Source organism: Theropithecus gelada, chromosome 5, assembly GCF_003255815.1.
Source record: "Theropithecus gelada isolate Dixy chromosome 5, Tgel_1.0, whole genome shotgun sequence".
Taxonomy (NCBI): domain Eukaryota; kingdom Metazoa; phylum Chordata; class Mammalia; order Primates; family Cercopithecidae; genus Theropithecus; species Theropithecus gelada.
Genome location: NC_037672.1, coordinates 16,552,426 through 16,578,192, shown reverse-complemented (window position 1 = coordinate 16,578,192; position 25,767 = coordinate 16,552,426). Strand labels below are relative to the sequence as shown.

Genomic DNA, 25,767 nt, shown 5'->3' with positions numbered 1-25,767 from the left:
GGCAGGCAGATGACCACTAGGCTGTTAAACAACTGTGACATCCTGAGTGTTCCTCAGGCCAATTGGGAGCCAGCACCCTCGGTCTGGTGTGAATGGAGGGGTCTGATTCCATCTGACATAGAACAAAGCAGCCTGCCCTCCACTCCACAGAGAGGTTCTGGGCATCAGCTGAGATTCAGTGTAGGAAGACAGTGTAGGGCAGGGCCACCTGCCTAAGGCTTAGGACATGGGTTCCACCCAGCTCTACCCGAGAGCTGCTTAGGAGCCTCAGACAGGCCAGAAACCATCCCTGAGATCAGTTTCTTCATTACTCATAATGGCAAACCCAGAGTACTTCACACAGTTCACAAACCACCCTATGAGACTTCTTATAGAGAAACCACGGCCCAAAGGGTGGCACCAGGGCCTGCGCTGTAACCTGCAATGCTGCACTACTTCTTGTTAGTAAAACAGCAGCAATAATCCCTGCCCTTCGTACCCCCAGAGACTTGTGGTAATGAACAGGAGAAAGCATATGAAGGCACTTTTCGGAACTATTAAAGATTCTGTCAATGTAAGGTGACTTTATAGTATCTATTACAGTCCCCTGTAATCATTTCAGCAAAACTCCATTACATTTGGTGTTCTATTTTAAGATGCACATAATGCTACCTTTGAAAGATTGTCAAATGAACTTGAGAATGACTGAATATTCCCTTATAGGAGATTTCCTGGGCGTGGGTGTTTCTTTAAAATAGAAATAATCCAGAAAAGGTTAAATAAATGGAAGATGAAAGATGAGGACCTAATGTGAACACGGATTTAAAATAACCAGCCATTTGCCTGGGAGGAAGTGGGAGGAGGCATTTGCAGTGGATGGTTTGGAGGAGAAGCAGATCTATTTATTTTTCCGTGCACTAACTATTCATACCCAGGCCACTTTAGCACTGGAGAGAGCATTGGACTGAACCTGAGAAATACGCCTTTTGGGAAAAACCCAAGAGTAGGAATTGGGTTGAGCAACTCAGGATACACCAGGAGTGGTTCAGGGATATTCTCAGAAGCCATGTTCTGAGTCTGTTTTATTTAGTTCAGAGAAGTTCAAACATTTTTTTTGTTTTGGTTTGTTTATTTATTTCAATAGGGTTTTGGGGAACAGGTGGTGTCTGGTTACATGAAATAAGTTCTTTTTTCTGTTATATCATTATCATTGAACACGTGTTCAAATCTAGGCTTTTAAGGTTTTCACAAGAGAGAACTATTATATATTTAGTGCAACCAGGTACAAGACAGGCTCAAAAACAAAACTGAAAAAGATCTGTGAAAAGCTTTCAAAATAACAAAATTTAAATATAATTTTTAATGACATAAAAACTATAATTTATCATGTGTAACATGTTTTGAAATATCTATACATTGTGGAATGGCTCAATATAGCTACTTAACATATGTGTTACCTTATATGCTTGAATAAGTTCTTTAGTGCTGCTTTCTGAGATGTTGGTGCACCCATCACCTGTGCAGTGTACACTGTACCCAATGTGCAGTCTTTTATCCCTCACCCTCTTCTCACCCTTTGCCCTGAGTCCCCAAAGTCCATTGTATCATTCTTATGTTTTTGCATCCTCATAGCTTAGCCCCCACTTATGAGTGAGAACGTACCATGTTTGGTTTTCCATTCCTAAGTTACTTCACTTAGAATAATGGTCTCTACTTCCATCCAGGTTGCTGCAAATGCCATTATTTTGTTCCTTTTTATGTCTGAGTAGTATTCCATGGTGTATATATATATACCACAATTTTTTTTATCCACTTGTTGACTGATGGGCATTTGGGCTGGTTCCATATTTTTGCAATTGCAAATTTTGCTGCTATAAACATGCGTGTGCAAGTATCTTTTTCATATAATGACTTCTTTTCCTCTGGGTAGTTACCCAGTAGTGGGACTGCTGGTAGTTCAACCACTATAGAAAACAATATAGAGATTCCTTGAAGAACTTTACACACTGTTTTTCATAGTGGTTGTACTAGTTTACATTTTCACCAGCAGTTGTAAAAATGTTCCCTTTTCCCTACAGCTATGTCAACATGTATTTTTTTTTATTTTTTGACTATGGCCGTTCTTGCAGAGTAAGGTGGTATCACATTGTGGTTTTGATTTGCATTTCCCTGATCATTAGTGATGTTGAGCATTTTTTCATGTTTGTTGGCCATTTGTATATCTTCTTTTGAGAATTGTCTATTCATGTCCTTAGCCCACTTTTTGGTGGGATTGTTTGTCTTGCTGATTTGAGTTTCTTATAGATTCTGGATATTAGTCCTTTGTCAGATGTATACATTGCAAAGATTTTCTCCCACTCTGTAGGTTGTCTGTTTACTCTGCTGATTGTTTCTTTTGCTGTGTAGAGCTTCTTAGTTTAAGTAAGTCCAATCTATTTATCTTTGTGTTTGTGGCACTTGCTTTTGTTTTCTGGGTCATGAACTCTTTGCCTAAGCCAATGTCTAGAAGGGTTTTCCCAATGCTATAGAATTTTTATGGTTTTGGGTCTTAGATTTAAGTCCTTGAACTATCTTGAGTTGATTTTTGTATAAGGTGAGAGATTAGGATCCAGTTTCAATCTTCCACATGTGGCTTGCCAATTATCCCAGCACCATTTGTTGAATAGGGTGCCCTTTCCCCCCGACCCTTTTTTTTTTTTTTTTTTTGCTTTGTCAAAGATCAGTTGACTGTATTTGGCTTCATTTCTGGGTTTTCTACTGTGTTCTATTGTTCTATGGGTCTGTTTTTATAACAGTACCATACCGTTTTGGTGACTGTGGCCTTATAGTATAGTTAGAAGTCAGGTAATGTGATGCCTCCAGATTGTTCTTTTTGCTTAGCCTTGCTTTGGCTGTGTGGGTTCTTTTTTTCTCCCACATGAATTTTAGGATTGTTTTTTCCAAGTTCTGGGAAGAATGACGGCAGTATTTTGATGGGAAGTGCATTGAACTTGCAGATTGCTTTTGGCAGTATGACCATTTTCACAATATTGATTCTACCCATTCCTGAGCATGGGATGTGTTTCCATTTGTTTGTGTCATCTGTGATTTTTTTCAGCAGTGTTTTTTAGTTTTCCTTGTAGTGGTCTTTCACCTCCTTGGTTAGATATATTCCTAAGGTTTTTTGTTTGTTTGTCTGTTTGTTTGTTTTGCAGCTATTGTAAAAGGGGTTGAGTTCTTGATTTGATTCTCAGCTTGGTCAGTGTTGGTGTATAGCAGAGCTACTGATGTGTATACATTAATTTTGTATCCTGAAACTTTGCTGAATTCATGTATCAGTTCTAGGAGCTTTTTGGAGGAGTCTTTAGGGTTTTCCAGGTATATGATCACATCATCAGCAAACAGTGATAATTTGACTTCCTCTTTACTGATTTGGATACCCTTTATTTCTTTCTCCTGTCTGATTGCTCTGGCTAGGACTTCTACTATGTTGAATAGAAGTGGTGAGAGTGGGCAACCTTGTTTTGTTCCAGTTCTTAGGGGGAATGCTTTCCACTTTTCCCCATTCGGTAGAATGTGGACTGTGAGTTTGCTATAGATGGCTTTGATTACATTGAGATATATTCCTTCTATGCTGATTTTGCTGAGGGTTTTAACCATAAAGGGATGCTGGATTTTGTCAGATGCTTTTTCTGAATCTATTGAGATGATCGTGTGATTTTTTGTTTTAATTCTGTTTATGTGGTGTATCACATTTATTGACTTGCATATGTTAAATCATCCCTGCATCCCTGGTATGAAACCCACTTGATCATGGTGGATTATTTTTTTGATATGCTGTTGGATTTCATTGGCTAGTATTTTGTTAAGGATTTTTGCATCTATGTTCATCAGGGATATTGGTTTGTAGTTTCCCTTTTTTGTTATGTCCCTTCCTGATTTTGGTATTAGGGTGATACTGGCTTCATAGAATGATTTAGGGAGGGTTTCCTCTTTCTCTATCTTGTGGAATAGTGTCAATAGGATTAGTACTGATTCTTCTTTGAATGTCTGATAGAATTCAGCTGTGAAATCCATCTGGTCCTTGACTTTTTTTGGCAATTTTTTTACCATTTCAGTCTCACTGCTTGTTATTGGCCTGTTCAGAGTTTCTATTTCTTCCTGGTTTAATCTAGAAGAGTTGTATATTTCCAGGAATTTATCCATCTCCTCTAGGTTTTCTAGTTTATACATGTAAAGGTGTTCATAATAGCAACTGAAACAAGTATTGCTGGACTTGAAAGAGCTCATTCAGGTCGGGTGCAGTGGCTTACACTTGTAATCCTAACACTTTGGGAGGTCAATGTGGGCAGATCACTTGAGCTCAGGAGTTTGAGACCAGCCTGGGCAACATGGCAAAACCCCATCTCTACAAAAAATACAAAAAATTAGAAGGGTGTGGTGGTGTGTACCTGTAGTCCTGGCTACTTGGGAGACTGAGGTGGGAAGATAGCTTGAGCCCAGGAGGCAGAGGTTGCAGTGAGCTGAGATCATGCCACCGTACTCCAGACTGGGCAACAGAACCACAGACCTTATCTTAAAAAAGAAAAAAAAAAAAAAAAAAGCATTCATTCAGCCAACTATTTATTGATCTCCATGGTCAAGTTCAATTGTGAAATACAGTTGTATGTCACTTAATGACAATGACACATTCTGATAAATGGGTTGTTAGGCGATTTTGTCATTGTGGAAACATTATAGATGGTGTAGCCCACTACACACCTAGGTTATATGCTGTAGCTTTTTGCTCTTAGGCTGCAAGCCTATACAGCATATTACTGTACTAAATATGTGGACAGTTGTAACACAAGGGTAAATATTTATGTATCCTAATGTAGCTAAACATAGAAAAGATAACGTGTAACACTACATCTTTACAATGGCTATGTCATCATTAGACAATAGGAATTTTTCAGCTCCATTATGAAGGCATACCTTGGAAATGTTGCAAATTCAGTTCTAGACCACCACAAAAAAGTAAATATTGAATAAAGCAAGTCACACAAATTTATTGGTTTCCCAATACATGTAAAAGTTATGTTTATACTATACTACAGTCTATGAAGTGTATAATAGCATTATTTATAAAACTATAATATGTGTACCTTAATTTAAAAATATACTTCGTGTCTCTGTGTCACATTTTGGTAATTCTCACAATATTTCAAAACTTATTATTCTTATTGTATCTGATAAGGTGATCTATGATTAGTGATCTTTCATGTTGCTATTGTAATTGTTTTGGGGCACCACAAACCATGCCCATAGAAAATGGTGAACTTAATAAATGTTGTGTGTGTCCTGGTTGTGTTCCAGAACCAGCTGTTTCCCTGTCTCTTTCCCTCTATCCTTGGACCTCCCTATTCCCTGAAACACAACAATATTGCAGTTAGGCCAATTAACAATACTAGAATGGCTTCTAAGTGTTTATGTGAAAGGAAGAGTTGCACATCTCATGTTGAATCAAAAACTAGAAATGATTAAGCGTAGAGAGGAAGGCATGTCAAAAACTTTGAGACAGACCTAAGCTAGGCCTCTTGTGCTGAACACTTAGCCAAGTTGTGAGTGCAAAGGAAAAGTTATTGAAAGAAATAAATAGTGCTACTCCAGTGACACATGAGTAATAAGAAAGTAAGACAACCCTACTGCTGATATGGAGAAAGTTTTAGTTGTCTGGATAGAAGATCAAACCAGGCATAACATTCCCATAAGCCAAAGCCTAATCCAGAGCAAGGCCGTCATTCTCTTTAATTCTGTAAAGGCAGAGAGAGGCGAGGAAGCTGCAGAAGAAAAGTTGGAAGCTAGCAGAGGTTGTTTCATGAAGTTTAAGGAACAAGCCATCTCCATAACATAACAAGCAGCAAGCGCTGATGGAGAAGCTACAGCAAGTTATCCAGAAGATCTAGCTAAGATCATTGATGGGCCAGGCGCGGTGGCTCACGCCTGTAATCCTAGTACTTTGGGAGGCTGAGGCGGGCGGATCACGTGGTCAGGAGATCAAGACCATCCTGGCTAACACGGTGAAACCCCGTCTCTACTAAAAATACAAAAAATTAGCCGGGCGTGGTGGCGGGCACCTGTAGTCCCAGCTACTCGGGAGGCTGGGGCAAGAGAATGGCATGAACCCGGGAGGTGGAGCTCACAGTGAGCCGAGATTGTGCCACTGCACTCCCACCTGGGTGACAGAGTGAGACTCTGTCTCAAAAAAAAAAAAAATCATTGATGAAAATGGCTACCTTAAACAACAGATTTTCAATGTAGACAAAACAGCCTTATATTAGAAGATGCCATCTAGGACTTTCATAGCTAGAGAGGTAAAGTCAATGCCTGGCTTGAAAGCTTCAAAGGACAGGCTGACTCTCTTGTTAGGAGATAATAAAGCTAGTGACTTTCAGTTAAAGCCAATGACCATCTATCATTTCAGAAATTCTGGAGGCCTTAAGAATTGTGTGAAATCTACTCTACTTGTGCTTTATAAGTAAAGCAATAAAGCCTGTATGATAGCACATCTGTTTATGGTATTATTTATTGAATATTTCAAGCCCAGTGTTAAGACTTACTGCTCAGAAAAAAAAGATTCCTTTTAAAATATTATTGCTCACTGACCACCTGGTCACCCGAGAGCACTGATGAAGAGGTACAAGGAGAGTAATGTTGTTTTCATGCCTGCTGACACAATACTCATTCTGTAGCTCATAGATCAAGGATTAATTTCTCCTTTGAAGTCTTATTATTTAGGAAGTAGATGTTTTAGCACAAAAAGAGAGGGTGAAAAAAAGAAATACATTTCATTTCATAAGGTTATAGCTGCCATAGATAGTGGTTCCCCTGATGGATCTGGGCAAAGCCCATTGAAAGCCTTCTGGAAAGAAGTCACCATTCTAGAAACCATTGATAATATTCATGATTCATAATTTGTGGGAGGATAAAAACAACAATAGGAGTTTGAAAGAAATTTATTCCAACCTTCATGGATGACTTGGAGGAGTTTGAGATTTCAGATGAGGAAGTAATTATGTAGAGAAAGAAAGAGAACTAGAATGAAATGTAAAACCTGACGATGTGACCGAATTGCTGCAATCTCATTATAGAACTTCAATGGATGAGGAGTTGCTTCTTACAAATGATCAAAGAAAGTGGTCTCTTGAGATGAAATTTACTCCTGATGAGACTTCTGTGAGCATTGTTAAAATAACAAGAAAGGATTTAGAATATTACATGAACTTAGTTAATAGATCAGTGACAGCCGGGCGCGGTGGCTCACGCCTGTAATCCCAGCACTTTGGGAGGCCGAGGCAGGCAGATCACAAGATCAGGAGATCGAGACCATCCTGGCTAATATAGTGAAATCCCATCTCTACTTAAAATACAAAAAAATTAGCTGGGCGTGGTGGTGAGCGCCTGTAATCCCAGCTACTTGAGAGGCTGAGGTAGGAGAATGGTATGAACCTGGGAGGCAGAGCTTGCAGTGAGCTGAGATAGTGCCACTGCACTCCAGCCTGGGCAACAGAGCGAGACTCTATCTCAAAAAAAAAAAAAACAAAAAAAAAAACAAAGATCAGTGACAGTTTGAGAGGATTGCCTCGAATTTTAAAAGAAGTTCTACTGTGAGCAACATAGTGTCAAACAGTATTGTATGCTACAGAGAAATCTTTTGTGAAAGACAGAGTCAAGCTATGTGGAAAACTTCATTGTTATCTTATTTTAAGAAATTGCCACAGCTGCCCCAGCCTTCAGCAATGATCATTTTGATCAGTCAGCAGCCATCAACATTGAAGAAAGACCCTTCACAGCAAAAAGATTACAACTCACTGAAGGCTCAGATGATTGTTAGCATTTTTTAGCAAATTAGTACTTTTAAATTTAGGTATGTATTTTTAGACATAAGGTTATTGCACGCTTAATAAACTATAGTAAAATGTAAACATAACTTTTATGTGTGTGGGAAACAAAATTGTGTGTCTTGCTTTATTGCAATATTTGCTTTATTGTGGTATTCTGGAACTGAACCTGCAGTATCTTTGAGGTATGCTTGTAATTATTAATACTTTTGTCTTTTAACTTTTATACTAGAATTAAAAGTGATTGGCACACTACCATTACAGTAATATAGTTCTATATTTGCCTATATATTTACCTTTTCTAATGAGTTTCATACTTTTAGGCTACCCTGTTGCTGTTTAGCATCCTTTAATGTCAACTTGAAGAAATCCCTTTAGCATTTCTTGTAAGGCAGGTCTAGTGATGAAGAATTCCCTCCACTTTTGTTTGTCTGGGAAAATCTTTCATTTATTTTTGTTTGTTGTTGTTGTTAAATTTTTTTTTTTATTTCCATAGGTTTTTGGTGAACAGGTAGTGTTTGATTACATGAGTAAGTTCTTTAGTGGTGATTTATGAGATTTTGGTACACTGATCACCTGAGCAGTATACACTGCACTCCATTTGTAGTCTTTTATCCCTCCCCAGTTTCCCACCCTTTCCCCCTGACTCCCCAAAGTCCACTGTGTCATTCTTATGCCTTTGCATCATCATAGCTTAGCTCCCACTTATGAGTGAGAACATATGATGTTTGGTTTTCCATTCCTGAGTTATTTCATTTAGAATAATAGTCTCCAATCTCATCCAGGTCACTGCGAATGCCATTAATTCATCCTTTCTATGACTGAGTAGTATTTCATTGTATATATATACCACAGTTTCTTTATCCGCTCGTTGATTGATGAGCATTTGGGTTGGTTCCACATTTTTGCAAACTGTGCTGCTACAAACATGCCTGTGCAAGTACCTTTTTCCTATAATGACTTCTTTTCCTCGGGGTAGATACCCAGTAGTGGGATTGCTGGATCAAATGGTAGTTCTACTTTTAGTTCTTTAAGGAATCTCCACACTGTTCTCCACAGTGGTTATACTAGTTTACATTCCAACCAGCAGGGTAGAAGTGTTCTCTGTTCATTGCATCTATACCAACATCTATTTTTTAAAATTTTTTTGATTATGGCCATTCTTGCAGGAATAAGGTGGTATCACATTATGGTTTTGATTCGCATTTCCCTGATCATTAGTGATGTTGAGCATTTTTTCATATGTTTGTTGGCCACTTGTATATTTTCCTTTGAAAATTGTCTATTCATGTCCTTAACCCACTTTTTGGTGGGATTGTTTGTTTTTTTTCTTGCTAATTTGTTCGAGTTCATTGTAGATCCTGGATATTAGTTCTTTGTCAGATGTATAGATTGTGAAGATTTTCTTCCACTCTGTGGGTTGTCTGTTGACTCTGCTGACTGTACCTTATTGGTGCCAATCCTATTGACACTATTCTACAAGACAGAGGAAGAGGGAGTGCTTCCTAAATCATTCTATGAAGCCAGTATCACCCTAATACCCAAACCAGGAAATGACATAACAAAAAAAGAAAACTGCAGACCGATATTCCTGATGAACATAGATGCTAAAATCTGTAACAAAATACTAGCTAACCAAATCTAACAACATATCAAAAAGATGATTCACCATGATCAAGTGGGTTTCATACCAGGGATGAAGGGATGGTTTAACATATGCAAGTCAATAAATGTGATACACCACATAAACAGAATTAAAACAAAAAATCACATGATCATCTCAATAGATGCAGAAAAAACATTTGACAAAATCCAGCATCCCTTTATGATTAAAACTCTCAGCAAAATTGGCATACAAAGGACATACCTCAATGCAATAAAAGCCATCTATGACAAACCCACATTCTACTGAATGGAAAAAATTCAGTAGAATAGGAAAAAGTTGAAAGTATTCCCTCTGAGAGCTAGAACAAGACAAGAATGCCCACTATCATCACTCCTCTTCAACATAGTACTACAAGTCTTCACCAGAGCAATCAGATAAGAAAAAGAAATAAAGGGCATCCAAATCAGTCAAGAGGAAGCAAATTTTCTTTTATTTTTGAAGGAGGGTTTCCCAGGTATAGTACTCTTAGTTGGCATTTTTTTGGCACTTTGAATATATCATCCCATTCCCTTCTGGCCTGCAAGGTTTCTGCTGAAAAATGTTCATTGTCTTATGAGGGGATTCTCTTATATGTAACAAATAGTTTTTCTCTTTCTGCTTTCAAAATTTTATGTCTTTGACCTGTGACAATTTGATTATCTATCTCAGTATGGTTCTTTGAGTTCATCTTATCTGATGTATTTAGGGCTTCTTGGATCTGTATGCTTATTTCGTTTTCCAGATTTGGGAACTTCTTAGTCATTATATTTAAGTAAGCCTTGTTGTCCTTTCTCTCTTCTTTTTTCTTTTTGCATCTTTGACTGAATTATTTCCAGTGACCTGTCTTTGAGTTTACTAATCCTTTCTTCTGCTTGATATAGTTTTCTGTTAAATTCCTCTAGTGAATTTTCTTTTTTTTTTTTTTTTTTTTTTTTTTTTGAGACGGAGTCTCACTCTGTCACCCAGGCTGGAGTGCAGTGGGGCAATCTCGGCTCACTGCAAGCTCTGCCTCCTGGGTTCATGCCATTCTCCTGCCTCAGCCTCCCAAGTAGCTGGGACTACAGGTGCCCACCACCACACCTGGCTAATTTTTTGTATTTTTAGTAGAGACGGGGTTTCACTGTGTTAGCCAGGATGGTCTCAATCTCCTGACCTCATGATCTGCCTGCCTCAGCCTCCCAAAGTGCTGGGATTACAGGCATGAGCCACCATGCCCGGCCAGTGAATTTTCATTTCAGTTATTGTGTTACTGTGTTTTCAGGTCCATGATTTCCTTTGGTACTTTAAAAATATTTCCTCTCCTTGTTGAAATTCTCACTTTGTTCATTCATTGTTCTATCTTGGTAAGCAACTCTATCAGAGTTATTTTTATTCTCTGTCAGGTGAATCATAGAACTGTTTCATTAGGGTCAATTTATGGAGATTTATCTTGTTCCTTTGTTGGGAACATCTTTGCCTGATTTTTATTTTCCTTGACTCTCTGTGCTGGTGTCCATGCATTAGACAAAGCAGTCACCTCTCCCAGTCTTCCCAGGTTGATCTTGTACAAAAGAATCCCCCATCAATGAGCCTGGTCAGGTAATGGGGGTCTCTACAAACTCATTTCCTCCCAGTAAGAAGCAGGAAGCTGCAGTTTTCGTTTGCTCACTCTGCACTGAGCCTAGGAGGAGCTATGGTATCTACCAGGCCAAGTTTCTATCTCCATTCTCTTCCAAGTGGCTAGACTGTAATGGACCTTATAGAGCTCCAACAGCAGCAAGACAAAAGCTAGTCCTCTAGGGACCTCCCCCTTGGAAAAGTTGGGGTGCTAGACATGCCAATTAATTCCTTTCCTCCTCTGGTTGAAGCTGGTGTAGGGAGTCTCTTCGTGATCATATGGTACTTCGCCAGGGGCAGCATCTTTGACAAGAGTGTGTTCTGAATCTCCCTACCAGCTTTGGTGAGTCTGTTTCTGCATTCTCCTGGGGTGCAGGGGCCTTTTGATTAGTTTCTGATTTTTTACAAAGGGAATATGTACATGAATTGCTGAAGTGATATGCTCATTGGGGAAAAAAGGGATCAGGACTTCCTTCTGCCATGTTGCTGACGTTACTCCTCTCAGGTTGATTTTTGAGTCGCAGTTTTTTAGATACTTGGTATTTGCACAACATGGTTTGAACTCATATCCATTTAGGCCTTGATGCTGGTAGGTGACAATCATGTCAAAACAGCCCAGCTGAGTGTCAGTGCGGTGACATGGAATTACGTGGATGAGAATCAGAAAATATAGGGCTCTACTTTTTGTGCCACCCTCCAGTGGCCATGAGACCTGAGGCAAATGGCTGGACTTCTCCAATTTTAGTTCCACATCTGTAAATCAAAGATGGCAGTGCCTTTCCTGGCTACTTCATAGAGTCATATGCATCCATGAGAAAATGCAGAGAAATAGACAAATGCAGTGTAGCTGGGGGCCAGTGTTGTTATCTGGGTGCATCAGCCATTTTAGTATTTTCAGTCCTCTCCTCTTTCTGGACTCCTGCCCAGGACTCCTTTAAATATAGCTGTGGCCAATAAAATGGCCCAAAAATTACATCCAGCAGATTCCCTTCCATAGGCCCTGTGTTGTCTCACAGTACATTTGGAATTCTTTTTAATCTCTAATAACTGTCATGAGATCCTTGTCCATTATTCATGTTGCTTTAAGTTTTTTCTCCCCCTTTCCTTGATCAGGCTTGCCAGAAGTTTGATGCATCTTTTCTTTCTTTCTTTCTTTTATTTTTTGGAAACGTAGTCTGTCTGTCGCCCAGGCTGGAGTGCAGTGGCGCGATCTTGTCTCACTGCAAGCTCCACCTCCCGGGTTCACACCATTCTCCTGCCTCAGACTCCCAAGTAGCTGGGACTACAGGCGCCCGCCACCACGCCTGGCTAATTTTTTGTATTTTTAGTAGAGATGGGGTTTCACCGTGTTAGCCAGGATGGTCTCGATTGCTGACCTCGTGATCTGCCCGCCTTGGCCTCCCAAAGTGCTGGGATTACAGACGTGAGCCACTGCACCCGGCCGATGCATCCTTTCAAAAACCTAGCTTTTAGATGTGTTGGTCAGATGTGTTTTTTCTATTTCATTTGTTTTGTCTCTTATGTATCTTTTCTTCTACTTGCTTTGGATTTATTCTTTTGTTCATTTTCTAACTTCTTGAATGTTTTCTAATGAATACATTTAAAGCTATAAATTTCCCTCTAAGTGTAATGTCTTATCTGTGTCCCAGAGTTTTGAAGTTTATCTGATTCTTTTAAACCTACCTTCTTATTGCTTTCTAATGTTCTTGCAGTGCCATCAGATAACACAGTCTGTAAAATGTCAGCACTTTGAACTGTGTTGAGGTTTGCTTTGTAGACCAAGTCAGGGTCAATTTTAAATAGTTCCTATAGATAAGGAAAAAAGCACATATTCTTGGTGTGGTAGTAAAACATGCATATTTGAATCCTGGCTCTGGAATATATTCACTATGTGACCTCACATAAATGTTAGTAGCTATTGGTTTATTTCTTAGCTATTAGGTTTAGCTTACTGATCTTGTTCCAATCTTCCTCATCCTAGCTCATTTTGTCTGCTTAATGCATCAGTTTCTGAGAGATGCATATTAAAATCTCCCATTATAAGTTGTCCCACTTCTCACTACAGTTATACACATTTTGCCTTATGTTTTCAGGCTCTGTTGTTAGAGGGCTATAGCTTCATTATTGAGCGTTTTAGTGAACAATTCCTTTTATCAGAAGAGCTCTCCATGTAGAACTTAGCCAGTTCATGTTTGTTCTGACTACTGGTCTCATTAGAATTGTTTTGCCAATATATTTTGTGCTTTCTATTGAACACAATTTCTTTGTAACCTTGAATTTTCCTTTTGAGACATGGACCTACTGAATCATACATCATTTATATATTTGTATTGTAATAGTACGTATGCTCATCTGATTATCTGTTTTCCTTCCACATTCGCCATGCAATTCCCCCAGGTTTATACTGAACCTGAACTTATGGCAGGTAACTCACAAAGCTGTTTTGCTTCTAGACTATGATATTCACTGCTGGGCTTTGTGGGAATTAGAGATCTCTGAGATATTTTTTATGCCCAAAATACCTGAAACTAGGAGGCACAGGAGGACCTTTTAGCCTCTGGTTCACATGTAGGTTATAATCTGTTTAGTCACAACATGTTTGAAAATACGCGACAATGAACCAACCTCACTGGACCCTGTGACCAGTTCATGTCAAACAGCTTGACTTTAGTTTCTAGTTACATGAAGAGGGAGGACTCAGGCTATGAAAAAAAAGCTGTGCTGCAGGTTCTCAGTCCCTGGCTGTAGGGTTTATAACATTTTTAAAAAGTATATCTGGGATTATGTTTACATTCACTTATGTTTAGGAAGGGAGAAAGAAATTGCTCCTACAACAATACAAGGCAGAAAAACTTTTGTTGTTTTGTTTATTCATGTGTTCCTAGAACAATGCCTGGCACATAGTAAGTGATCAATAAGTATTTGTAAGAAAATTGTGGTAGCAAGGCTGGGCGCGGTGGCTCATGCCTATAATCCCAGCACTTTGGGAGGCCGAGGCAGATGGATCACCTGAGGTCAGGAGTTTGAGACCAGCCTGACCAACATGGCGAAACCCTGTTTCTACTAAAAATACAAAAATTAGCCAGGCATGGTGGCGCTTGCCTGTAGTCCCAGCTACTTGGGAAGCTGAGGCAGGAGACTCACTTGAACCCAGGAGGTGGAAGTTGCAGTGAGCCTAGATCACACCACTGCACTCCAGCCTGAGTGACAGAGCAAGACTCCATCTCAAAAACAAAACAAAAAACAACAACAACAACAAAAAGAAAATTGTGGTAGCAAAAAATTGTTATGGGAACTTCAAGAGGAGAAGGTGTAATTGCAACAAAAGATATTGTGAAGCCTTTATGAGGAAGTAACAGTTGAATAGGCCCTCAAAGAATAAGTAGGATCTGGAGATTAAAGGATGTATCAATTAGGATTTGATCACAGAAACAAGCTACTAAGAATGATATAGGATATGAGATTAAATTTAGGAACCGACCTAGCATAATTGAAGGAGCCAGCTAAACACTTTACATTCCACTGTTGCTTCTTTACCTGGTGGTGGGACTAAAGTCAGCGGAGTGGGCCGCTGGAAGGAAAGAAGGACAGAAGTGAAGTGAGGAAGATCAAGAACGAACTGCAGCCCACAAGGCTGGGCTTGAACCGTGTCAGTATCTGAAGCCAACAAGGCTCCACATTTGCTAATGCAGTGACCTATAGGAGAATCAGGCATCCTTCATCATGGAGCTAGACATGCACGTGGCCGGGGATAGGGAGAACCCTGAGGAGGATCTGGCGGGTGTGGGAGGAGCTTCAGGCCTGGCTGCTGCCCCAGGAGCTGCACACACAGGCCCAGGATAGAGAGGACTCAAGGAGAAACCAGCAGGAGCTGAAGGAGCTGAGAGCCCAAAACCTGCCCGGGCTGATAAGGTGAGCGAGCAGATCAGCAATGACGTGTGTAAGCTACAACAGCACCAGGTGCCCTGCATTCAAGCATCCAAGCTTAACAGGGAAATGACTGCTGCTTCACTTCCATCTTCCACATTTTATGCAAAGTCACATGGTCCAGAGTATGCAGGGAAGGAAGTCCTGGGAAGTGTATTTCTGGCTTAGCAGAGTTAACTCAGAACATATGCACCCCAGAGGGAAGATAAGGGCTTAGGGAGAAAAGCTGCAGGAGGCAGAGCGGATGTTTACTCTCTCTCAGGCCATCACTTTGGAGTGCCCCAGGACAGATCCTCCCAGCACAGTGGGCAGTGGGTACCCAAGTGCCATCTCCTTGCTGATTCTCTGGAAGTGGGCATCACATGGTATTCTGCTACATTTAGAGGCAATGCAAATGATTTAAACAGAACTTGAACTTATGAATCATAAAGGCTCCTAAAGCAGGGCAGGAAAACGCTCAAAGTTTGGGCGACAGCCATCTCCACATGCCACCATCCAGCCACATGCCCAGGGGATTTTCATGACAATGCAGCAATCCCAGGCCCTTCTCTCCATGGGATGTAAAGTAGGGGAAGGGTGGGTACTGTGACTTACACCTGTAATATGAGAACTTTGGGAGGCTGAGGCAGGAGGATCATTTGAGCCCAGGAGTTTGAGACCAGCCTAGGCAACAACAGCAAGACACTGTGCCTACAGAGAATGTAAGAAGTACCCGGGCATGGTGGCATATACCTGTAGTCCCAGCTACTCGGGAGGCTGAGGTGGGAGGATCTCTTGAGCCTGGGAAGTTGACGCTCCAGTGAGCCACAATTTCACAACTGTACTCTACCCTGGGTGATAGAGTGAAATCTTGTATCATAAAACAAAACAAAACAAAAAAACAACAAATAAAAAAACAACAACAAAAGTGAGTATAGGGTAAGTATGGGAGACAGTAGTCTTCCCGCTATCCTGGAGTGGCCCGTGACATATTTGTGCTTATTCGTTTAGTAATGACTCACATGTGCCACATACTGTTCTAGGCATCAGGGAAACAGGTGAGCAAAGTCCCTGCCCTCATGGAGCTTACCTTCCAGTGAGGGAAACAGATAATTAAAAAGTGGACAAGTCAACGTCAGGCCGTGATATGTACTTTGAGAAAAACAGAGCAAGGTGGGGAAAACAGTGAGAGGGGCTGGAATTTTAGAGAAGGTATCCAGGGAACAAGAATCCCAGGGAACAGTCCAGACATGGTGGCTCACACCTGTAATCCTAGCACTTTGGGAGGCTGAGGTGGGCAGATCACTTGAGCTCAGGAGTTCGAGACTGGCCTGAGCAACATGTGAAATGCGTCTTTATTAAAAATTAAAAAAAAAATTAAAAAATGAGCCAGGCATGGTGGCACATGCTTGCAGTCCCAACTACTTGGGAGGCTGAGACAGGAGAATTGCTTGAACTCGGGAGGCAGAGGTTGCTGTGAGCTGAAATTGTACCACTGCACTCCAGCCCGGGTGACAGAGTAAGATTCTGTCTCAAAAAATAAAAATAAAAATAAAAATAAAAATAATAATTCCAGGGAATAAACTTGAGTGTTGAGTGTTCCTTAGGTACCTAATACTGTTCTAAGGACTTTACATTGTATCGACTCATTTAATCCTTGGGAAAACCTGAGTAATTTTCCAAGGTCACATCATTAATAAGTAAAAGATCTGGCATTTAAACACAGGTCGTCTGGTAGCAGAGCCTAAGCTTTAAGTCAGAGACAATCTCCTGGTTGCAGTGAGTGAAGTGAGGGAGCAAGGAATGCAAATATCAGAGGGAAGAGGGAACAGCCAGTGCAAAGCCCTGAGCCAAGTGCATGCTTGTTGTTTGGAGGAGTAAAACCAAGAGTTTGGTTCTGGACATGTGGCAGTTTGAGAAGCAGGAGAGGAGGAGACTTCAGCAGAGAAGACTGAGAAACAGCAACTGGGGGCGGGGGGAGGAGAAAGCCCAGGAAAGAAGGCTGCATAAAGGAAGGAATCATCAATATTTCCAATTCTGCTGGGAGGCCCAGTTAGCACAGACCCAAGAATTGACCATTGGATTTGGCAATGTGGAGGTCTTCATTGGTCTTGACATTGATGGCCTTTTATAGACAATACAGTATGTGGAAAGGCAACCAAAGCAGTTCCAGATCAAGGGTGAATGGGAGCCCAAGGCTCTACCCTCCAGCCTCAGCTCTGCCCCTTCCTACCACGAGACACCTCCCAGGATCCCTGGAACACAGTTTGACAACAGATATAAGCCAGCCCCCTTGTTTCACAGCTGATGAAACTCAGGTCCAAAAAAGGGAAGAAGCTGGCTCAAGGCCATACAACTAGTTAGTGAAAAGCACACGTTACAATGATCACTATTTCATGAGACAAATCTATTCCTACCCTGTCTTATGCTGCTTTCATGGACCGTGTGGTTATGACAAATAGAAAAATCAAAATAACAAGTTCTTTTACACCCGTGTATCTCTGTGGGAAGGAAAGAATGATAACATGAGCAAATTCAATTCATAAAATATTCAGAAGCCTCACTGTTAACTAATAGTTTCCATATTCTCCTCCCATACCACATTTCTGGTCATTCAGCAAGTTCCATGTTTTCTGATTCTACATAATGGGACATAGCAGACTACAAACTGTACAACGGATGTAATAGTAACACTAGTTGCTCACACTTACCACTAGTCATGAGCCAGCATCGTTCTCAGGTCCTCGCAACAGCCCTGTGCAGCAGGCTTACCAAGGAAACAAAGCCCTCTCTGAGGGTTATGCTTGGAACCATATCATGAAGTGGTCAAGAGTTCAGTCCCCAGGTCCTATTGTCCAGTTGCATATTTCATTTCCACTCCTCACTGATGGTGGCACCCTAGCCAGGTTACTTCCCCTCTTTATGCTTTAGTTTTGTCAGCACTGTGAAATGCTTCATAGACTGAAAAACAGGATACAGGGATCAGGGCTGGCATTGATCACAGTAAGCCAGGCACTGTTCTAGTCACGTCATCATCACAAGCCTTGGCATCCCCTGCAAGCAGGGCACTGATTGTGGGTTGCTGAGGGCTCCCTCTCCTCTGCTCTCTGATTTGAATAAGCCACAGATTGAATCATTAAGCTGTACTTAAGCTCATCTTGCCTCTTTTTATGTTTTATTTTTGCCTTAGGATCCATGCTTGAAGCTGGATGAAACTTCGCCGAGAGGAGAGGAGTATCAAGATAAGTTAGCAGCTGAAGAAGGAACCAGCAGTGATGAAGAAGAAAGGTACAGAAAGACATGCAGACTTCTGAGTGCTCCAATGAATGAGGACTCAGATGTGGAAGGATTCATCCATTCATTCATTCTATCCTCAAGTATTTATCACTGCTCGTTGCAGCATGCTGGGGGAGGCAACAAGCATATCTTGTAGGTCTTCAGCACAGCTATGGGCTTTACATAAACTATCTTACTTAATTGTTACAACAACCCAGAGAAGCCATTTTTTAGCTTAAGAACCTAGAGCTCAAAGAAGTTAGCAAACCTGTCCAAGATTCAGACCTGCACTGGCCCAAAACCTCTGCCCCTATGTTTCCAAGTGTTCTTTTTTTTTTTTTTTTTTTTTTTTTTTGAGACGGAGTCTCGCTCTGTCACCCAGGCTGGACTGCAATGGCCGGATCTCAGCTCACTGCAAGCTCCGCCTCCCGGGTTCACGCCATTCTCCGGCCTCAGCCTCCCGAGTAGCTGGGACTACAGGCGCCCGCCACTTCGCCCGGCTAGTTTTTTGTATTTCTTAATAGAGACGGGGTTTCACCGTGTTAGCCAGGATGGTCTCGATCTCCTGACCTCGTGATCCGCCCGTCTCGGCCTCCCAAAGTGCTGGGATTACAGGCTTGAGCCACCGCGCCCGGCCTCCAAGTGTTCTTTAATTAGGGGATATAAGCAAGCTTTGTGATCCTGAGGAGATCTCCACCTATATCACCTATGTCAGTCAGCTATTGCTGCTATAACACCCCCAAATATCAAAGATTTTTAGCTCATAGATTAGCTACCCTTATGATTGGCTATGTCAGGCTCTGCAGGTGTATTAGGTCGTTTCCACACTGCTATAAAGAAGCCCCCAAGACTGGGTAGTTTATAAAGGAAAGAGGCTTAATTGACTGACAGTTCTGCTTGACTGGGGAGGCCTCAGGAAACTTACAGTCATGCCAGAAGGGGAAGCAGGCACGTCTTACATGGTGGCAGGTGAGAGAAAAGTATGTGTAGGAGGAAATGACAAACACTTATAAAACCATCAGATTTCGTGAAAACTCACTCACTATCATGAGAACAGCATGGGGCAAACTGCCCCCATGACCCAATCACCTCCCACCAAGTCCCATCCTCAACACGTGGGGATTATGGGGATTACAACTCGAGATGAGATTTCGGTGGGGACACAAAACCTAACCATATCAGTGGGACTTATATGAGCTTGGCTCCTGGGTGAGGGTCAGGTGTTATTGCTCTGCCACAAACTACAGTTAAAATCTGCTCCACATGCCATCTCATTCTGTGGCCCAGGCTGAAGGATTAGTCCCCATCTAGGGAATATTGTTGTCATGGTAAAGGGAAGATGTTCAAAAGACTTATGGAAACATGCAGTGGCTCATCAAGCCTAAACTCAGAAATGCACTCTCATTTCCACCCAGCTTCCATGGGCCAGAGCAAGTCACGGAGGCAAAACTAATATTAAAAATCTTGAAGAAGAAAGTTGGAGGACTCAGGCTACCTGATTTCAAGGCATGTTATAAAGCTTTAGTGATAAAGACATTGTGGTATCAATATGCCAGTACACAAATAAGCTAATGAAACACAATGGAATGTTAAGAAATAGATTCACACACACATAGTTGCTAGATTAATTTTTGTTCATGGTGCCAACGCAATTCAATGGACATAGGAAAAGTTTTTCAACAAATGGTGTTGGAACTGGATACACATGAGAAGAAAATGAACCTCAACCCCTACTATGTCCTATGCACAAAAGTTAATTTGAGATGTTTCATACATCTAAAATATAAAAACTAAAACAGGAAAGTATCTTTGAAACTTTGGTGTAGGCAGTAATTTCTTAGATAGGATGTGAAAACACTAATTATCAAAGGAAAATTAATAAATTGGTTTTCATCAAAATTGAAAGTTCTGCTTATTTAAAAAAAAAACTTAAAATGAATAGAAAAGCCACAGACTGGGATAAATTATCCCATCTGTATTAAGAATATATAAATAACTCTTATAAATCAGTAATAAAAAGACAAACCTATTTGGTTTTTAATTGGACTTTTGAGTTCAGGAGTTCATGTGTAGGTTTGTTATATAGGTAAACTTGTGTCATGGGGGTTTGTGTTACAGATTATTTTGTCACCCCGGTATTAAGCCTAATACACATTAGTTACTTTTCCTAATTCTCTCTCTCCTCCCACCCTCTACCCTCTGGTAGGCCCCAGTGTCTGTTGTTCCCCTCTATGTATCCATGTGTTCCCATCATTTAACTCCCACCTATAAAAGCGAGGACATGTGATATTTGGTTTTCTGTTCCTGTTTTAGTTTGCTAAGGATAATGACCTCCAGCTCCAACTACGTTCCTGCAAAGGACATGATCTCATTCTTTCTTATGACTACATAGTATTCCATGATATATATGTACCACATTTTTAAAAATCCAGTCTACCATTGATGGGCGTTTAGGTTGATTCCATGTCCTTGCTATTGTGAATCGTACTGTAGTGAACATATGTGTGCATGTATCTTTATAATAGATTTATGTTCCTTTGGGTAGATACCCAGTAATGAGATTGCTGGGTCAAATGGTATTTCTGCCTCTAAGTCTTTTAGGAATTGCCACATTGTCTTCCGCAATGGCTGAACTAATTTACACTCACACCAACAGTGTATAAGCATTCCTTTTTCTCTATAACCTCATCAGCATCTGTTATTTTTTGACCTTTTAATAGCAGCCATTCTGACTGGTGTGAAATGCTATATCATTATGGTTTTGATTTGCATTCCTCTAATGATCAGTGATGTTGAGTTTTTTTCATATGATTTGTGGCCACATGTATGTCTCCTGAAAAGTGTCTGTTCATGTCCTTTGCCCACTTTTTTATGGGGTTGTTTGTTTTTTTCTTGTAAATTTGTTCAAGTTCGTTATAGATGCTGGATATTAAACCTTTGTCAGATGCATAGTTTGCAAATCTTTTCCCCCATTCTGTAAGTTGTCTGCTCTCTCTGTTGATAGTTTCCTTTGCTGTGTAGAAGCTCTTGGTTTAATTGGATCCCATTTGTTAATTGTTGCTTTTGTTGCCATCTCTTTTAGTGCCTTCGTCATGAAATATTTGCCTGTTCCTATGTCCAGAATGGTATTGCCTAGCTTGTCTTCCAGGGTTTTTATAGTTTTGGGTTTTACATTTAAGTCTTTAATCCATAGAGTTAATTTATTTTCTTAGAGACAGGGTCTCATCATTCAAGGCTAGTCTTGAATGATCCTTCCACCTCAGCCTCCCAAAGTGTTGGAATTCAGGCATGAGCCACCATGCCTGGCCTTAAGTTAACTTTTGTATGTGGTATAAGGAAGCGGTCCAGTTTCAATCTTCTGCAAATGATGCCGTTATCCCAGCACCATTGATTGAATAGGGAATTCTTACCTCATTGCTTGTTTTTGTCAGGGTTGTCAAAGATCAGATAGTTGTAGGTGTGTGACTTTATTTCTGGGTTCTCTATTATGTTCCATCGATCTATGTATCTGTTTTTGTACCAGTACCATGTTCTTTTGGTTACTGTAGTCCTATAGTATAGTTTGAAGTCAGGTAGCATGATGCCTCCAACTTTGTTCATTTTGCTAAGGATTACCTTGGCTATTTGGGCTCTTTTTGGGTCCATATGAATTTTAAAATAGTTGTTTCTACTTCTGTGAAAAATGTTCAATAGAGATAGCATTTAATCTATAAATTGCTTTAGACAGTATGTTCATTTAACAATATTGATTCTTCCTAACCATGGGCATGGAATGTTTTCCCATTTGTTTGTGTCATCTCTGATTTCTTTGAGCAGTGTTTTGCAGTCTCCTTGCAGAGGTCTTTCACCTCCCTGGTTAGCTGTATTTCTTCTATATTTGTGTGTGTGTGAGAGTTGTGAATGGGATTGTGTTCCTGATTTGGCTCTCGGCTTGAATGCTGTTGGTGTATAGGAATGTTAGTGATTTTTGCACATCAATTTTGTATCTTGAGACTTTGCTGAAGTTGTTTATCAGCATAAGGAGCTTTTGGGCTGAGACTATGGGTCTTCTAGATATAGGGTCATGTCATCTGCAAACAGGGATAGTTTGACTTCCGGTCTTCCTATTTGGATGGCCTTTATTTCTTTCTCTTGCCTGATTACCGTGGCCAGAACTTCCAATACTATGTTGAACAGGAGTGAGAGAGGGCATCTTTGTCACGTGCTGCAAAACTATTTTTTAAATGGACAAAATACTCGAACAAGCACTTTCCTAAAAAAGATGTATGGCATGGTGGCTCATGTCTGTAATCTCAGCACTTTGGAAGGCCAAGGCAGGTGGACTGCTTGAGCCCAAGAGTTCAAGACCAGCTTGGGCAACATGGCAAAACCCCATCTCTCCAAAAAAAAAAATACAAAAATTAGCTGAGCGTGGTGGCACATGCCTGTAGTCCCAGCTACTCAAGAGGCTGAGGTGGGAGGATTGCTTGAGTCTGGAAGGTTGAGGCAGCAGCAACCCATGGGCCACTGTACTCCAGCCTGGACAACAGAGCAAGACCCTGTCCCAAAAAAGAAAAATATATATATATGTGAGTGGCTCGTAAGCACATGAACATGTGGTTAACATCATTAGTCATCAGAAAAATGCAACTTACCACCACAGTGAGATACCATTTCCCACCCACTGGAATGGCTAAAATTAAGAAGTCTAACAACATAAAATGTTAGCAACAATCCAGGGCAACTGAAACTCTCATACATTGCTGACAGGGTCTAAAATGCTACAATCACTTTAGAAAACTATATGATTGTTCCTTAAAACATTAAGCACATACCTACCAGCAGTTCCACTTTTAGGTATTTAAGCAAAATAAATGGAAAGCATTGCCAGGCGCAGTGGCTCACACCAGTAATCCCAGCCCTTTGGGAGGCCGAGGCAGGTGGATCACTTGAGGACAGCAGTTCAAGACCAGCCTGGCCAACATGGTGAAACCTCATCTCTACTAAAAATACAAAAATTAGCTGGGCGTGGTGGCACACACCTGTAGCCCCAGCTACTCAGGAGGCTGAGGCAGGACAATCACTTGAACCTAAGAGGCGGAGGTTGCAGCAAGCCAAGATCACGCCACTGTACTCCAGCCTGTGTGACAGAGCGAGACTCTGTCTCAAAAAAAGAAAAGAAAAACATATATCCACAAAAATCCTTGGACACGTTTATTTCTAGCAGCTTTATTTATAATAGCCCAGAAGTGTAAACAATCCAAATGTCTATCAGTAGAAAAATGGATAAACAAACTACCATATATTCATGTAAAGGAATACTACACAGCAACAAAAAGAATGAATTGCTGACATACACAACAACATGGATGAGGCCCAAAGACATGATGGGGAGCAACATAACCTGGAAACAAGAGAATGCATCCCACATGATTCTGTTTGTATGATGCTTCAGCTCAGGCAAAAGTGATCTATGGTGATGGAAATCAAAGCTTTGGCTGCAAGGAAAGTTTTGGGGTCATGAAAATATTCTGTATTTTGATTGAGATGTTGGTTTCATGGTTGTATATATTTGTCAAAACTCACTGAATTGTACACTTAAGATCTGTGTACCTCACTATATGTAAATTTTACTTGAATAAAACATTAAAAAGAATAATAATAACTGAGCCCCATCCTGAGAGAAAGTTCAGCCCCCTCCCCTCTCCTGGGACTCACCGGGAGTGCTTACCTGGCAGTGCCACCTGTCACTCTTGCCCGAGGCTGCTCTTCCGCTTGCTCTGGCCTCCTAACCCTTGGTTTCATACCCAGAGTTCAGACCCAGGTATCCCTGTTTCATTGCTCCTTAAAGGTGGCTATGTTTTGCACACCTTCAAAAGGCTTGAGGATAACCTAAGAGCATCAGAATGCAGAGAAAGAACACTTCTCTCTTTTAATGTGTAGTTTTGTTTGTTTGTTTGTTTGAGATGGAGTTTCACTCTTGTTACCCAGGCTGGAGTGGAATGTTGTGATCTCGGCTCACTGCAACCTCCGCTTCCTGAGTCCAAGCAGTTCTCCTGCCTCGGCCTCCTGAGTAGCTGGGATTACAGGTGCCCGCCACCACACCCAGCTAATGTTTTGTATTTTTAGTAGAGATGGGGTTTCACCGTGTTGGTCAGGCTGGTCTCGAACTCCTGACCTCAGGCTATCCACTCGCCTCTGCCTCCCAAAGTGCTGGGATTACAGGCGTGAGCCACCGCGTGCAGCCCATAGTTAGTTCTTTATGTAATTCTTACTATGCGCCAGACACTGTTTTAAGTACTTTATAGATACTGACTCTACTAATCCTTGTGGAAAAGGTAGCATTATTAACCTTATGTTATAGAGGAGGAAGCTCAAGCCAGGAGAGTTTAAAGATCTTGGTGAGATCTTTAAACTCTCTCCTGCATTGAGTGGGTTGTAGAGCTGGAATTTGGAGCTGGGTAGTCTGGCCCTTGCACCATCCTCTTGGCCACCTTCCTATGCTGCTTCTAGCATTATACCCTTCCTTTCAGGGGTCCCCATTGTCTGTCTCTTCCTTAACCCCCCAGCCTGGGCCTTCACACCTCTGCCAAGCAGAGTACCCCGTCTCATGGCCTTTTCTCACAGCCCAAGACCCTAAACCCCACCTCTGGAGCTCTGGCCTGATGTCCTTGTCAGGGGAAGCAGATGCTGCTTATCACCTGGCAGTCTCTCCAGAGAGCCCCACCATGTGGCATCCTTTCACGTTGTGAAACAAGATAAATACTTAACATCCCAATCTAACCCAATCGCACTTGAAATTCTCAGCTAGTTCAAAAGTTCAGAATTAAGGAAGGGAGCATCTTATCTAGAATGTAGAAACTCTTGCAGCTTTAAACTAGCATTTCCTTGTTCACGTTACATATGTGGAGGCCTATTTATAGTCCCCCGATTTGTACTTGGGGATGCCAGTAAAATGTGTGAGCGTGCTTTGACAAGCGCAAAACACTGTGTTAAAGTGAAGTGTTGTGGTCGTTTTTATATGTGCAGAAAGAGCTGCAAAATTAAGACCATAGAGATCTCTTTTTTGGAGCCCCCAAAGACCTCATATCAGTAACTCTAGCTTTCAGTCATTTTGACAGTTGATCACCATTTATTAAGAACCCGCTAAAACAGATATCGGGTGGTTCCTGATTGTATCCTAAGTGCAATAATACACTTTATATGGCAGGTTGCTTTTTGAAAGTCAAGTAAGATGTTTCTAACCCCCACTAACTGCTCTCAGAGCTCCCTCCTCCCAGGCACAGTGGCTGTCACGTTATCAGAGTGGCAGTGTCATTCCCAGCCCGAGGATCTTTTGTGATTGTGGCATCCCTATCTTCAAAGGACCGAAGAGCTTCTCAAGGAGGGAAGTGACCCACAACCTCCACTGGGCTCTTTGTTGAAGGAGAAAACATCCGAAATCCCCCGTCTACAGGAGGACTGGCAAAGCCAGAAGGCCAAATTGCAAGCCCAGGTAGGACAACCCTGGTGGGGATTTCTCCCTTC

At 41.2% G+C, this 25,767-nt stretch overlaps 1 protein-coding gene across 1 annotated transcript in view; it reads left to right on the top strand.

Annotated features, from left to right (window-relative positions):
* FAM184B (family with sequence similarity 184 member B) overlaps positions 1–25,767 on the top strand; it is a 150,966-nt gene that overhangs the window by 102,603 nt on the left and 22,596 nt on the right. The window contains exons 8-9 of the mRNA XM_025385642.1: positions 18,176–18,273; positions 25,606–25,735. Coding sequence (XP_025241427.1) covers positions 18,176–18,273; positions 25,606–25,735 — 228 coding nt within the window. The remainder of the gene's footprint in view (positions 1–18,175; positions 18,274–25,605; positions 25,736–25,767) is intronic.